Source organism: Chiloscyllium punctatum, chromosome 8 (genome assembly GCF_047496795.1).
Source record: "Chiloscyllium punctatum isolate Juve2018m chromosome 8, sChiPun1.3, whole genome shotgun sequence".
Lineage (NCBI taxonomy): Eukaryota > Metazoa > Chordata > Chondrichthyes > Orectolobiformes > Hemiscylliidae > Chiloscyllium > Chiloscyllium punctatum.
This window is the reverse complement of record NC_092746.1, coordinates 112,218,833-112,234,523: the sequence shown is the minus strand read 5'-3', so window position 1 is coordinate 112,234,523 and position 15,691 is coordinate 112,218,833. Positions and strand designations below refer to the sequence as shown.

Below are 15,691 nucleotides of genomic sequence, written 5' to 3'. Positions count from 1 at the left end.
TTGCATTTTCAGGGAATAATGTCATCTGAAATGGTTTTGGTCATCCACATCATTTACAATCTTTCCCCTGGATATATTAGATTAGATTACTTACAGTGTGGAAACAGGCCCTTCGGCCCAACAAGTTCACACCACCCCGCCGAAGCGCAACCCACCCATACCCCTACATCTACCCCTTACCTAACTCTACGGGCAATTTAGCATGGCCAATTCACCTGACCTGCACATCTTTGGACTGTGGGAGGAAACCCACGCAGACACAGGGAGAATGTGCAAACTCCACACAGTCAGTTGCCTGAGTCAGGAATTGAACCCGGGTCTCTGGCGCTGTGAGGCAGCAGTGCCAACCACTGTGCCACCGTGCTGCCCCCTTTTCCTTCTCCTTCCTTTTTCCTTAACCTCTCAAACTATGTTCTGTAACACTGACCCATATTTAATTTTACCATCTAACTATTCTGCAGGCCCTTAGATTGAATTTCATTTTATCCAGGCACCTGAATGATGTTTATAAAACATTGTAATAAGTTCTTTACTTTCCACAATCTTTTTATTGCTGAAACTACAATTTAGAATATTAATTGTTCTTTTGTGAAATAAAAATAAAGTGCTGGAAATACTCAGCAGATCTGGAGCCACCTATGGAGAGTGAAACATATAGTGATTATAAGGAAGTCAGCCAGCTGGAGTTCCCTGACTGGGGCTGTTATCTTGGTTCAACCAGGGAGCCCTGGCTGACAGATATAAACAGGAGTGTCAGAGGTTCTGTTCACTCCGAGACAGGTTCTGAGGAAGCGAGACCAGTGTCAAGTATTATGCGTGTGTAAATAAAGAGTGACTTGGTGATGGAATACCTGCCTGTGTGGAGTTACTTCAGTGGTAACATGAATGGGAATAATGTAACCATCCAAAAATGCCTACCAACTGAAGCCCAACCGGACATCAAATTGGCAGTACAATTGGCTGTGTCATTGGAAAATGTGGCAAGTGGAGCATATGAGAGTAGAGTATTCCAATGGAAGTGGACACCCTTGCCAGTCTGGTTGAATTTGAGGAACATCACTTGAATGCAGGAAATAGCATAGCCTCATTCAGCATGCATCCTGATTGGAGAGACTCTGGGTCAGTCCACAGCAAAAGCCCAAAACATAGCCAAGCCTCGACCAAACGATTAAAATTTTCTTCAAGATCCAGACCAGCAAGCCATCGTAGTTGCTGCTGATGTGCAGTTTTGAGATAGCAAAACAGTCCTACTAGACCTAACTTGATTAAGATAACTATTAAGCTGGTATCCAGGAGTCTGCATACCCTGGAAAGTTCACCTACATCTGGGTTGGACAGTTAAATTGTTTAACAATACCCAAATCAGAACCAAATCAAAATAGACAGTTGGTTAAATGGTCATCTAGTTCTAATGGAGGTTGATACTGGCACAGCCATATCAGATATCACAGAACCAGTTTTTAACAAAATTTGTTCTGAACTCTAACACTTAAGTTTCCGCAAGATCTTGGCTCGACTGAGAACCTATATCGGGGAACCATTACACGTTAAGAATTCAACTTTGATTTCAGTCTCTTATGAAAAGTAGCTGGTTCAGTTACAGTGATTGTAGTAAAAGACTTAGGCCCAAGCTTGATGAGGCAAAATTGTTTGAGAGAAATTCACTGAAATTGGTTCAACATTTTTCAATTAGAAAATGGCTGCTTGAGTGAAGTCATAATGAAATACCTAGAAGTCTTCCAAGAATGTCTAGGAACTTTCAGAGGAGCCAAGACCACCTTGCATGTTGACCAGGAAACAACTCCACGAGTTTACAAGGCCCGCCTAGTGCCATTTGCCTTATTGGCAAAAGTAGGGGTAGACATCAGAAGGCTGGAAAGTGAAGGAATTATTAAACCAGTCCAGTTTGCAGAATGAACAGCACTAGTTGTACCGATTTTGAAGCCTGATGGGTGGATCACCTTTGTGGGAATCTTAAAAAAACAGCAAACAACTTTTCACAGCTGGATAAGTGCACAACTGCTATGATAGAGGATTTATATGCAAAGCTGGCAAGGAGGTGTCCTTCCTGAAGCTTGACATGTGCCATGCTTAATTGCAATTGTATTTAGATGAGAATTCCCAGAAGTATATTGCAATTACTACCCATAAGGGTTTGTACCAATATATGAGTATGCCATTTGGGGTATCATCAATCTGTTCAATTTTTCAGTGGATGATGAGAACGTTATGCAACGTCCACCTTAGGTCACCATTTATTTAGATGATGTGTTAATAACAGGGAAGAACAGTAATGAAACTTTAGAGAACTTGGACATAGTCCTCAGATATTTCTCCGAGGCAGGCATATGCCTTAGAATGAAAAAATGTGTGTTCCAGGTACGCCAAGTGACCTACTTGGGCTACAGAGTTGACAAGATTGGGTTACACCTATTGGAAGTTACAGTGGAGGTTATCAATGGTGCCCCAGCTCCCACACCTATGCAGGAGCTTAGGTCTTTCTTGGGCTAGTAAAATATCATGGAAAGTTCCTACATAACCTAGCCTCCATCCTGGCACCTTTGCATCAACCTAAAAAAAGGTTAGCCTTGGAAATGACCTCGTAGACAACCCAAAGCTTTCAGTGAAGTGAAGAAACAATTATCATCCACTAACATATTGGCACACTATGATTCTAAACAAGTTCAGGTATTGACATGCGATACCTCGCCATATGGCATTGGGATGGTATTAGCTCATAGGTGGCCTAGTGGAGAGGAATGCCCAATTTGTATGGAGTCAGGAAGTTCCACCAATACCTTTTTGGATGGAAATTTGAGATAATAACGGACCGCAAACCCCTACTTGATCTTTTTAAAAAGGGCAAGGCAGTACCACTCACAGATTCAGGCTTTAATACTAAGTGCCTATAATTACAAATCAGAACACCCATACAGGAGACCAAGTAGCGGTATAGATGCATTGAGGTGTCTCCCAGTTGGCAGATATACCACTGGTGGTATCATCAATGGAAGAGTCTGTAATGGTTTTAAATTTTCAGTAACTTCCAGTCACAGTTGACAATATGAGCATTTGGACACAGAAAGAACTGGTCCTGGCAAAACTAGAACAGCTGGTGGTGATGGTGGATATCAAAGTGCCGTCACAACCAGAATTGAAACCTTTTTAGACCTGAAGAGAACTGCTTACAGTAGGGGATGGCATTTTGTTACATGTAGCAAGAGTGATTGTCCTGAGCCAAGGTCACTGCTAGATATTGGCTAAACTCTACCAGGGTCACCCAGGGGTCGCCAGGATGAAGATGTTGGCAAGAAGTTACATCTGGTGAACTGGCTTGGATGCTGACATAACTGCACTGTTGGGGCAGTACCAGAGTGTCACCAAGGACAAAACTTACTGCCACCAGCTCCCCCACATTCGTATGAATGGCCGGATAAATTTGGACATGGTTACCCGTTGACTATACAGGTCCTTTCATGGGCTCAATGTTCGTAGTCATTGTAGATGTCTACTCAAAATGGTCGGACATGCTTAGAATCCATTCGTCAAATACGGGGACTAGAATAGAAAAGCTGCATGCATTTTCTTCAATACACAGGGTCCCGGTAGTGTTGGTCACAGGTAATGGTCCATCATTTACCAGCTGGGAATTTGGCTATTTCCTAGAGTTGAATGGGATTCGGCAGCACCATACTATCCATCATCCAATGCTCTGGCAGAAGAGGCAGTCCAAGCTTAGAAGGCAGGCTTGAAGAAACAACCTGCAGCTTCACTTCAAACAAAGTTGTTCTGATTTTTATTTGATTATAGGACCATCCCACAGGCAACTACAGGGATAGCATTGGCAGAGTTACTAATGGATAGAAGAGTCCATACCAAGTTAAATCTGATCTTCCTGAACCTGGGGGTGAGGGTGAAATGGCATTCCGAATGCCAGAGCCAGACCCAAGACTCTGCCAAGTGAGAGTGCTAGTTTATTATAGAGATGACATTTGGTGTAAGAACCATGGCAATGGCCCTGCATGTGTAAGATGAATAGCTGACGTAAGGTCAGGACCAGTGGTGTATAAATTTTGGGTCGGTGCAATGGTCCTGAGCAAGTATGTGGACCATATGCAAGTTGTGAACTTTCAATGGTGCGGGAGCAAAAGGTGCTTTGCTCCTTGGTGCAGTTGGAAAGATTGCCAGAACCCATGGGTTCACTTCACCAAAGGTTGATGAGACAATAGACAATAGACAATAGACAATAGATGCAGGAGTAGGCCATTCTGCCCTTCGAGCCTGCACCGCCATTCAATATGATCATGGCTGATCATTCCTAATCAGTATCCTGTTCCAGCCTTATCTCCATACCCCTTGACTCCACTATCTTTAAGAGCTCTATCCAATTCTTTCTTAAAAGAATCCAGAGACTGGGCCTCCACTGCCCTCTGGGGCAGAGCATTCCACACAGCCACCACTCTCTGGGTGAAGTAGTTTCTCCTCATCTCTGTCCTAAATGGTCTACCCTGTATTTTTAAGTTGTGTCCTCTGGTTCGGCACTCCCCCATCAACAGAAATATGTTCCCTCCTGCCAGAGTGTCCAGTCCTTTCATAATCCTATACGTTTCAATCAGATCCCCTCTCAGTCTTCTAAACTCAAGGGTATTCAAGCCCAGTCGCTTCAGTCTTTCCGTGTAAGGCAATCCTGCCATTCCAGGAATTGACCTCGTGAACCTACGCTGCACTCCCTCAATAGCCAGAATGTCTTTCCTCAAATTTGGAGACCAGAACTGTACACAGTACTCCAGGTGTGGTCTCCCCAGGGCCCTGTACAGCTGCAGAAGCACCTCTTTGCTTCTATACTCAATTCCTCTTGTTATGAAGGCCAGCATGCTATTAGCCTTCTTCACGACCTGCTGTACCTGCATGCTTGCCTTCATTGACTGGTGGACAAGAACACCCAGATCTCTCTGAACAGCCCCTTTACCTAATTTGATACCATTGAGGTAGTAATCTGCCTTCCTGTTCTTGCCACCAAAGTGGATAACCAGACATTTATCCACATTAAACTGCATCTGCCATGCATCTGCCCACTCACCTAACTTGTCCAGGTCACCCTGTAATCCCCTAACATCCTCATCACATTTCACCCTACCACCTAGCTTTGTGTCATCAGCAAATTTGCTAATGTTATTGCTGATACCATCTTCTATATCATTTACATATATTGTAAAAAGCTGCAGTCCCAGCACGGATCCCTGCGGTACCCCACTGGTCACTGCCTGCCATTTCGAAATGGAGCCGTTAATCACTACCCTTTGTTTCCTATTAGCCAACCAATTCTCTATCCAATCTAGTACTTTGCCCCCAATCCCGTGCGCCCTAATTTTACTCACTAACCTCTTGTGTGGGACTTTATCAAAAGCTTTCTGAAAGTCCAGGTACACTACATCCACTGGATCTCCCTCGTCCATCTTCCGAGTTACATCCTCAAAAAATTCAAGAAGATTAGTCAAGCATGATTTCCCCTTCATAAATCCATGCTGACTCTGTCCTATCCTGTTACTATTATCCAGATGTGCCGTAATTTCATCCTTTATAATAGACTCCAGCATCTTTCCCACCACTGAGGTCAGACTAACTGGTCTATAATTTCCTGCTTTCTCCCGCCCACCCTTCTTAAAAAGTGGCACAACATTAGCCGCCCTCCAATCCTCAGGAACCAACCCCGATTCTATTGAACTCTGGAAAATAATCACCAGCGCATCCACGATTTCCCGAGCCACCTCCTTCAGTACCCTGGGATGCAGGCCATCAGGTCCCGGAGACTTATCAACCTTCAGACCTAACAGTCTCTCCAACACCAAATCCTGGCAAATAGAAATTCCCTTAAGTTCAGGTCCTTCAGCCACTGTTACCTCAGGGAGATTGCTTGTGTCTTCCCCAGTGAACACAGATCTGAAGTACCCATTTAATTCCTCTGCCATTTCTTCATTCCCAGTAATATATTCCCCTGCTTCTGTCTTCAAGGGCCCAATTTTTGTCCTAACCATTTTTTTGCCTTGGACATACCTAAAAAAGCTTTTACTATCCTCCTTTATATTCTTGGCCAGTTTACCTTCGTACCTCATTTTTTCTCTGCGTATTTCCTTCTTACTAATCCTCTGTTGTTCTTTAAAAGCTTCCCAGTCCTCCGTTTTCCCGCTTATCTTCGCTAAGTTATACTTTTTCTCTTTTAACCTTATATGTTTCTTTACTTCCCTCGACAGCCACGGCCGCCCATGTCTCCTCCTGGGATCTTTCTTCCTTTTAGGAATGAACTGATCCTGCATCTTCTGCATCATACACAGAAATATCCGCCATTGTTCCTCCACGGTCTTCCCTGTTAAGGTATTGAACCATTGAACTTTGGCCAGTTGCTCCCTCATAGCTCCATATTTCCCTTTATTCAACTGAAATATTGTCACTTCAGATTGTACCCACTCCCTCTCAAATTGCAGATTGAAGCTTATTGTATTATGGTCACTACTTCCCAATGGCTCCTTCACTTCGAGGTCACTGACCAATTCTGGTTCGTTACACAATACCAGATCCAGAATCGCCTTATCCCTGGTCGGCTCCAGCACCAGCTGCTCTAAAAATCCATCTCTGAGGCACTCCACAAAGTCTCTTTCTTGAGGCCCGATACCATCCTGATTCTCCCAGTCTACCTGCATGTTAAAATCCCCCATAACAACTGTAGTAACATCTTTGCGACAAGCCAATTTCAGCTCCTGATTCAACTTACCTCCAACATCCAGACTACTGTTTGGGGGCCTGTAGATGACTCCCATGAGGGTCTTTTTACCCTTAGTGTTTCGAAGCTCTATCCACACTGACTCTACATCCCCTGACTCTAGGTCCCCCCGCGCAAGGGACTGAATATCCTCCCTTACCAACAAGGCCACCCCACCCCCTCTGCCCGTCAGTCTATCCTTACGATAGCACGTGTAGCCTTGAATATTCATTTCCCAGGCCCTGTCCCCATGAAGCCACGTCTCAGTTATCCCCACAATATCGTATCTGCCAATTTCCAAAAGAGCCTCAAGCTCATCCACCTTGTGTCTAATGCTTCGTGCATTCATATATAGAATTTTTAATTTGTTACTGCTCTCACCCTTCCCCTCAACCCTTATTTCACTCAACTTTACAGCATGATGCCTTTTCCAGTTTTCTGCCTCCTTGATACAGTTGTCTTTCTTGACTTCTCTTGTTCTAACTACCCCTTCAATTTCCTTTTTAAACATCCAGCTTGTCCCCTCCCCCCCGCTACTTAGTTTAAATGTAGCGGTGTTGCAGCAGAAAACCTGCCTGCCAGAATGCCGATCCCTGTTCTATTAAGGTGCAAGCCGTCTCTCTTGTAGAATTTATGGTTACCATAAAATATACCCCAGTGATCCAAGAACTTGAAACCTTGCTTCCTGCACCAGTTCCCCAACCACACGTTCAAGTCCATTATCTCCCGTCTGAATCTGAGATGGACATGATCGATGCGGCCATATTGACGCCTTTGCCAGTGGAAATACAGTTGCTGAGGCATTTTTGGTGCAAGAGGTGAGCTCCCGTGCGTTACACACCACCCATATTGGAAATCAAGTTGGAGGAACCTGGTCCAGTGCTAAAATGTTTCAGGAGGCTCTCCAACGAAAAGGACTGGCCTATGTCTTTGGACTTATATAGGAGGAGGGATGTAGTAATCGTAACAAGGTCACCCAACTGGACCTCATTTGAATAATAGTTCCCTGATTGGAAGTGTTAATTTGGTATAATGAGAGAACCCTGGCTGCCAGAGAAAAAGAGGAGTGTCAGAGACTCTGACACTCTGGTGTTGTTTCTGATGATTGCCTTGTCCATAGCAGATTGGGGGCTCTTTGCAGGATTTTAAGCAGCGAGTGGTAGTTGCTCGTGTCTTTATTTCGGGTGTTGTGTTTGGTTGGGTAGTAAGTTTGGGATAGTAATGATTCTTCCAGTCGCCAAAAGTTTTCTGGAAGTGGATTTGGTGATTTTGGAAGTTTGCAAAAGCTGAATAAGACCAAGCTGCAGGAATTAGCAGACAAACTGGGATTGGAGCTGCCTCCTTCTGTGAAGAGAGGAGAGATAATTACAGCAATAGGTCAGCATTTAAACTTGCTGGAAATACCATCAGAACCTATAGGGATGGCAAAAATTCAATTGCAAATGAAGCAACTTGAGTTAGAGGTGAGAGATAAGGAAAGGGCAGCAAAAATGAAACAGTTTGAGTTCCGGTTAAAAGCAGAAGAAAAAGAAAAAAGAACGGAGGGTTTTAGCAGAAGAGAAAGAAAAAGAGAGAGAGTTTGAACTTTGGAAACTGACTCGTAAAAAGGGAAGTCAGATTAAAGGCCGGAGATAAAGACTGAAGGAACCTTCGTGAGGAAGTAGTGCAATCTCATGTGGAAGAGCAGAGAGTTAAAGTGGCAAGGTTAAGCAGCTGATGTGACTGATGATAATGGGCTGGTCCACAAAACATGGTTTGGCTTCCAGAATCAATTTCAGTCCTTGAGGGATAGAAATAGGGGCAAAGAGAAACCCTCACATGGAAAGGGAGAAGTAGATCTCAGTGAAGATCATAAGGATAACTTACCACAGGGTAAAAAAAAACCCTCGAGGGGGACAAAGAAGTTAAAAAGCTCTGGTGTTTTCATTGTAATAAAGTGGGCCACACGAAATCACAGTGTTGGTGGGTTAGGAGAAAGCTAGATGAATGAAAACAGGGCAAGCCTGTTTTGTTGGCATGGTAACAGAAAGCCCAATGGAAGCTAGAAAGCTGAATCAGAGGTTGATTAAGGAGGAAGTGCCAGATCTGCTAAAAAAAATACAGGGTTAAGTTTATTCACATAGGCCAGGAGTAACAGGTAAAGGTGTTATAATATTAAGGGACACAGGATCCTCTCAATGTGTGATGCTGAAGGATGAGGAGATATTACTCCTGAAGGACTATTGCCAGAAAAGGTACTGGTAACAGAAACCCATGGTAAGACAAAAAGCACTCAATTATGTAAAATGAGGCTAAAGTGTTCAAAGTAAAGTAGATAATTTGTGGTAGGAGTACTGGACAAACTCTCAGCTCCAGGAATACAATTTGTCCTTGCAAATGATATAGCTGATTCACTGGTAGGCGCGCTGCCTACTCTAGTTGAAAGGTCAGTGGAGACTCAAGCAACTGAAGAAATGCAGGGCGTTTATCCATGGCACAAGCTGAAGCAGGCTAGTTCAAAAGGAAGCTGACATAGCTTTATCAGAGACTTTTTAGATGGAGCTTGTTGCTGCAACCATTTAATTTGACATTTGTGTATGTGGCAGGTCACAAAAATGTGATTGCCGATCCATTATCAAGACTTGAATGAGATACGGAGGCATTCGCTGACGGGTATACCATGCCCTGTATTTGCATGTGGTTGTGCATGTTTGCATGTGTATAGTTAGTACAGTGTTTATGTGTGTTTTAGATTACTAACCAGTTTGTTTTTGAAGGGTTTTAAAAATGAAACCATCTTTTGATTAGATTACGTTACAGTGTGGAAACAGCCCCTTCGGCCCAACAAGTCCACACCGACCCACCGAAGCGCAACCCACCCATTCCCCTACATTTACCCCTTACCTAACACTACGGGCAATTCACCTAACCTGCACATCTTTGGACTATGGGAGGAAACCCACGCAGACACGGGGAGAACGTGTAACCTCCACACAGTCAGTCGCCTGAGGCGGGAATTGAACCCGGGTCTCTGGCGCTGTGAGGCAGCAGTGCTAACCACTGTGCCACCGTGCCACCCACTATTGATATTAATGGTTCATCTTTTTTTAAGGGGGGGGGGGGAGGTGTTACAAAATTGGTCCTTTTCCTAAAAGCTGTTCCTTTTCTCAAGATACTGTGTCCCTAGTTTTTTTCAGAGAGGTCATAAACCACTCAGCTCCCATTAGACTGGTTTGGTACAAAGAGGAAAGAGTTTATTGAGGGCCTTCTGTTTATATGTAAACAGATAAGACTCAAACCAAAGTGATCATGTTTTAGAAGTGATCTGTATTAAGAAAGAGGAGTGGTCAGTCCGAGAAACTGAAGTTTGAGTTAGGGAGTTCAGCAGTGGACTGTGTGAAGAAAGGCTGGTAAACTCTCTCTCCTTCTGTCCTTCTAACTTCGACCTGTAAGCATTTGTTTCATTTTTACTGTGTTTAAGGGATTTGCTAACTGGGACTGTTGTATATATTCAGAACAGCATAACTGAGTCTAGTTTGGATTGACTGAGCTCTGTAGAGGTTCTTTATTCTGTTCTTTGTGTTTCATTGTGTAATTTTGTGAATAAACTTTTATCTGTTTTAGAATCTGGTTGTCAACCTAGCTAACGTGCTTCAAATAACCTTCACTGTACACTTACCGAAACAACTTACAAAGTTATGGTCTGGGCTGCTTGCTTAAGAATGTTTTGAGTGGTCTGGCCTAGTCAAGGACTTTATACATGTAAATGAAGAATGACTCAGTGACTGGATAATGGCCTCATGGAGTTATTTTGAAATGGAGAAGACTTTTCTTTTTTTTTCCCACAGAGGGAAACATGCAGGCAGCCCCCAAGGCTCAAAACACATATCTCTTGTTTAAGACATAGGTGCACTCTGATTACTGCTAGCTGCCTAAATTGATTTTAATTGAGTTTGTTTTATAAAGAATCATGTTGTAATTAAACTGATAGTAATATTTGAGATTGTATTCCTGAAGTAAACCTCTATTCTGCACATCTGTGTAAAGTCACTGGATCAGAATTTATATTACAGAGCAGATCATTAGGCCCAACTGGTTTACGCTTGTGTTTAGTTTCTTACAAGCGCACTCCGTCACCAGCTACCCACCCACATCCCACACTACTTTTAACCTTATCAACGTGGCCATTTATTATTTTCTGTCTCCAGCTTCTTGCCTAACCTTTCCTTAAATACATCTATGCTATTTGCCCCAGATGCACCTTAAGATGGTGAGGTCCACATTTCCTGAAGTTCTTCCTAGATTTTATTAGTGGATATCTTATATCATTAACTGTAGTGTGGACTCTCCCGTGAAGCAAAATGTTATCTTTCAAACTTATCAATAGGGTCAATGCAACGTCTTCTTCTTGCAGCTTACCCCTCAGCCTTCTATTTTCTAGAAAAAACAACTTTGCAAAAATTCTTTTATAAAGCAGTTTGACTTAAAGCAGCAGCAGACTCCCTAAATACTCCCTAATAAAGAACTTATTCTTCAACAAAGACTTTTACATAAATTATTTCCTGTACCTACTGTTTTGGATTTGTGGTCCAAGAGCTAGGTGGCACTGCTGTACTGTTGGTAAACCCCTCAGTTGACTGCTGCCAGTAATTTTATCATTTATGACTTCTAGACTATTGTTAGGAATATCTAAATTTTAAAAAATCCCATTTGTTGACTATGTTTTCTCTACATGCATGGATACATTTGAGGACTTTTGAAAATCCATTGGACATGCAGCATGTAAAGCCAAATCCTTATTTTGTCAAAATTAAATCTCGTTTATAGAACATTGTTCTTTCTGGAGGTTCAACAATGTTTCGGGATTTTGGACGTCGTTTACAGCGAGATCTGAAAAGAGTAGTGGATGCAAGATTGAAAATTAGTGAACAGCTTAGCGCTGGTCGAATAAAGGTACATTATTGTCTCCTCTTATTTTTTTTAAAAATTTAGATGACTTAGAAAAGCCAACTATCAATGACGTTCTCTTTCAGAAATGAATTTAACCCCTTCCTTTTTGAAGGCCTGGTTTTATTTTCAGTCATATAACTGGGAAAGCAGTTATAGTTAGATATTGAGGTTAAAAATCAACAACTACAGCTGATACAGGGTGAATGGTTGTGTAGCCATGAGAAAGGGTCTCTCAGGGTAGGTGTTCAATGTATGTGTGATGGATGCAACCACAATTTGAGCAGCTCCTCATGTTCCACTTGTGGACCAAGTGACGACATCTCCCCAAACTATCCTCAAGCAATTGTAGATTGTGCAGATTTTCCCTGTAAGGGTGAAACCTGGGACTTATGACTACAGATTTCAGCGAGGGTTTTTTTTTAGGTCCAATGATCTCTGCCACATCTCTGTTGTTGGTTATTATTGAAAGTTCAGTGATGGAGGGGGGCAGCTGTCTAGGTCATCAGATGGCTTCCCTAGCCTAGTGATAGCTATTATCTTGGCCACTGTACAGCTCCTAACAAAATCAACAATATCAACCTGTCAAGAAATAACACAGCACTGATGCAGTTCTTCAAAATCTGTTTCAGAGCATTCTGGAGGATATCTTGGATGACTCATCCAGCGAGGTCATATGGATAGATCTCAGGAATGGGAAGAGTGTAATCACTTGATAGGATTGTATGACAAGCCTCCTAATAGCCGGCGGGAGATAGAGGAACTGATATGTGGGCAGATTATGGATAAATGTTAAAAGAACAGGACTGTTATGGTGGGTGATTTTAACTTCCCCTCTATTAACTGGGCTTCTATTAGTCCCAGGGGCTTTTTTGGGGGAGAATTTGTCATGTGCATCCAGGAGGATTTCTCGAAGCAATATATAAATAATCCAACAAGGAAAGGGGTTACTTGACTTGGTATTGGGGAATGAGCCCAACAAGGTGATAGAAATTTCAGTAGGGGAGCATTTCGGGAACAATGACTAATCCTGTAAGTTTTAAGTTACTTGTAGATAAGCTTCACAGTTCCTTGAAAGTGGCAAGGCAAGTAGGTAAGGTGGTCAAGACACCATATGCTTGTCTTCATCAGTTGGGGCATAGAGTATAATACTTGGCAAGTTATGTTGCAGTTGTATTGAACTTTAATTAGGCCACATTTGGAAAACTGTGTACAATTCTGGTTGCCATACTATCAGAAAGATATGGAGAGATTGAAGAGGATACAGGGGAAGGATTATTAGGATATTACCTGGTTCGGAGGGTATCACTTATGAGGAGAGATTAGACAAACATGTTAGTTTTCAGAGGCTGAGGGAAGACCTGATAGAAGTTTACAAAATGATGAAATCAAAATTTACAAATGACCCTCATGGATAATTGGAGTTTATTTTCCCCAGGGTAGAAATGTCTATTACTAAGGGATATAAGTTTAAGGTAAAAGGGGGAATTTTAATGGAGATGTGAGAGGTAAGTTTTTTTTACACAGAGGGTGGCAAGTGCCTAGAATGTACTGCCAGAGGAGGTGGTAGAAGGAGATACAATAGGAACATTTAAGAGGTATCTTGACAGATACATGAATAGACAGGAAATAGACCATATACAGACAAAAGGCTTTTTGTTCAGAAAGGCATCTTATGTTGTGCTGGATTAGTGGGCTGAAGGACCTGTTCCTAAATTGTACTGTTCTTTGTTATTTGTTCATTCTGAATTCTCAAACCCTTATAAAGTCCAGGAAGTATATGACATTCTGACAGCAACCAAAGCAGGAACAATGGATGGACTTAACCTGGAATTCTTGAGGAACATCAGATCACATCCAGGGAGAGTGACTAACAAAGCTATTTAACAGCATCCAGAGTGCAACCACAATCCAAGCACCTGGTAGTCCAAGACAGTAGCAATTGACAATCCAGGGATGCCACTCTTGACAATTCATGCAGCTCCACCCTGTCACCATGGGGATGACAGGGTACAGAGGTTAAAATAGGCATGAATAGAGATGTGTTGTTGTTAAACAGTTCCTGTCTATGTCCAACACCATCCAACACCAACAGTCCAACAATGGCATCTCCAAATCCTGTCTATTGATGCACTTCAACCAATACCTTTAGTTTTGAGATATAAATATGAACTTTTGTAGGATTTATTTTAGAGTCTGCATTATTGATTTGAAAAGGTTTGCCTTAAGAACTGAGAGGTTATTTCTAAAAGAAAACTTAAAATTCTAGTTTACGTGTTCCTCAGATTCGTTCTTTTCCTTAAGGTATTTCATTTTAGGAAACATCACTCAAGTAAAGTGGATAGAGACAAACAGGCTGTGATGAAAACATGATTAATTTTTACTATGCTATTTAGCATTTTCAGTTTCCTTTCACTACAGATGTCCAAACACACAAACCACAGGCCATTCTGTCCCAACACCTTGTATCAGCACTTAACTTCTGCTTGAGCTGATAGTTCTAACCGTATGTTCCCACATCCTTTTATTTCCTTTTTACTTCATCCATTTAGGTAATCTAATCTTGAACAATTACCTAGTTTCTACCTCAACTGTAAACTTTCAAAGTGTAATCTGCAGCTTGCCAGCTATATAGAGAAACTTATCATCCTATCTTAGTTTTAACCTTGAATCCTGGTGCTACCCAAAGTTTGGGTTGGGACTCCAAAAGCTGTGTTCCTGCTGTAGCAGGTTGCCATCCCCCACCCCACTCCACTGACACCCTCATAGGTTCCCCAGCCTCCACTTTCATAGGTTCTTCCCATGGCCTGCTGTATAGGACTGTTATGCCGACCTCTGTTAAATCAATCTCGCCTGAACTCACAGGTCCAACAGAGGGGTTACGGCAGTTTTCAAGCTTTCAAATGGAGTCACCGAAAGAAAATGTTTGGGAATAACTGATCCATGGATTCCTCATTGTTAAGATCTGAAGTACTAGAAACAATCTGCTTCTTGCGTGCCCTGTCCCAATCATTCCGATTTTAAAATAATTGTATCATATCCTGAGATTGTATTGTTATAATGATAGTGTGAGGTTAAAAAATTTACAAACAAGTTACCCTAATCATTTTATTTTTTAGAATTTAATTGTATAGATAAAAGTAACAAGTTGTGAGATAGAAGTTCAAAAGGCGTGATTATCAATTTCGTATTACGATATAAGAATGACTGTGAAACTTTGTAATTGATTCAGATTGTTTTAAAGGCTGATAATTAATTTTCATTATTTCAATAAGCCTAAACCAATTGAGGTCCAGGTGATAACCCACCATATGCAGCGATATGCAGTTTGGTTCGGCGGCTCCATGCTTGCATCAACAGTAAGTGAACTTAAACATACATGCACACAAACATAGAAATATTTACTTTATTCAGCCCTGGGAGATAGGTGTCACTGGTTGGTCAGAACGTATTGCCCATTCCCAACTGCCCTTGAAAGGTAGTGGTGAGCTGCCTCCTTGAACTGCTGCAGTCCATGTTCAAATAGGAGCAGAAATAGGCCATTCATCCCTACAAGCTTGCTCTGCCATTCAATTTGATCATGATTTACCTGTGTGTTTTAATTCCACATTCCCATCCATCTGCACTAACCTTGCCTGACAAGAATCTATCTACAACTGCCTTAAAAATTATCAGTGACAGAGGGCAGTGAGTTCCAAAGTTGCTCGACTATTTGACAGGAATGAAAAATCCCCTCCTTTCTCTAATAAAACGGCAATCCCTAATTTTAATTCTGTGCTCCCTAACTCTGGACTGTCCCACAAGAAGAAACATCCTTCCTGCATCCACTTCTCAGGGCTGTTCAGGATCCTATAGTAATATCACCATAGTCCCACCAGACCATAGGCTGTTCTCTCATTAGAGAGAGAGAGAGAGAGAGAGATGATTGCTGGTGGTTTAACTTGAGGGTCACCACACCTCAGGTGAGGGAGAGGTTGAAAATAGCGCAATAGCAGATACAGTAGCAGC

General features: G+C 42.2%; 1 protein-coding gene across 8 annotated transcripts in view; it reads left to right on the top strand.

The window, feature by feature from the left end:
* LOC140480815 (actin-related protein 3B) overlaps positions 1-15,691 on the top strand; it is a 196,345-nt gene that overhangs the window by 157,336 nt on the left and 23,318 nt on the right. For all 8 annotated transcript variants that reach the window (XR_011961408.1, XM_072576242.1, XM_072576243.1 and 5 more), the window contains 2 exons: positions 11,564-11,689; positions 14,959-15,042. Coding sequence is in view for 7 of the 8 variants with exons in the window: in XM_072576242.1 (XP_072432343.1) it covers positions 11,564-11,689; positions 14,959-15,042 (210 nt within the window). In the remaining variant the exon portion in view is untranslated. The remainder of the gene's footprint in view (positions 1-11,563; positions 11,690-14,958; positions 15,043-15,691) is intronic.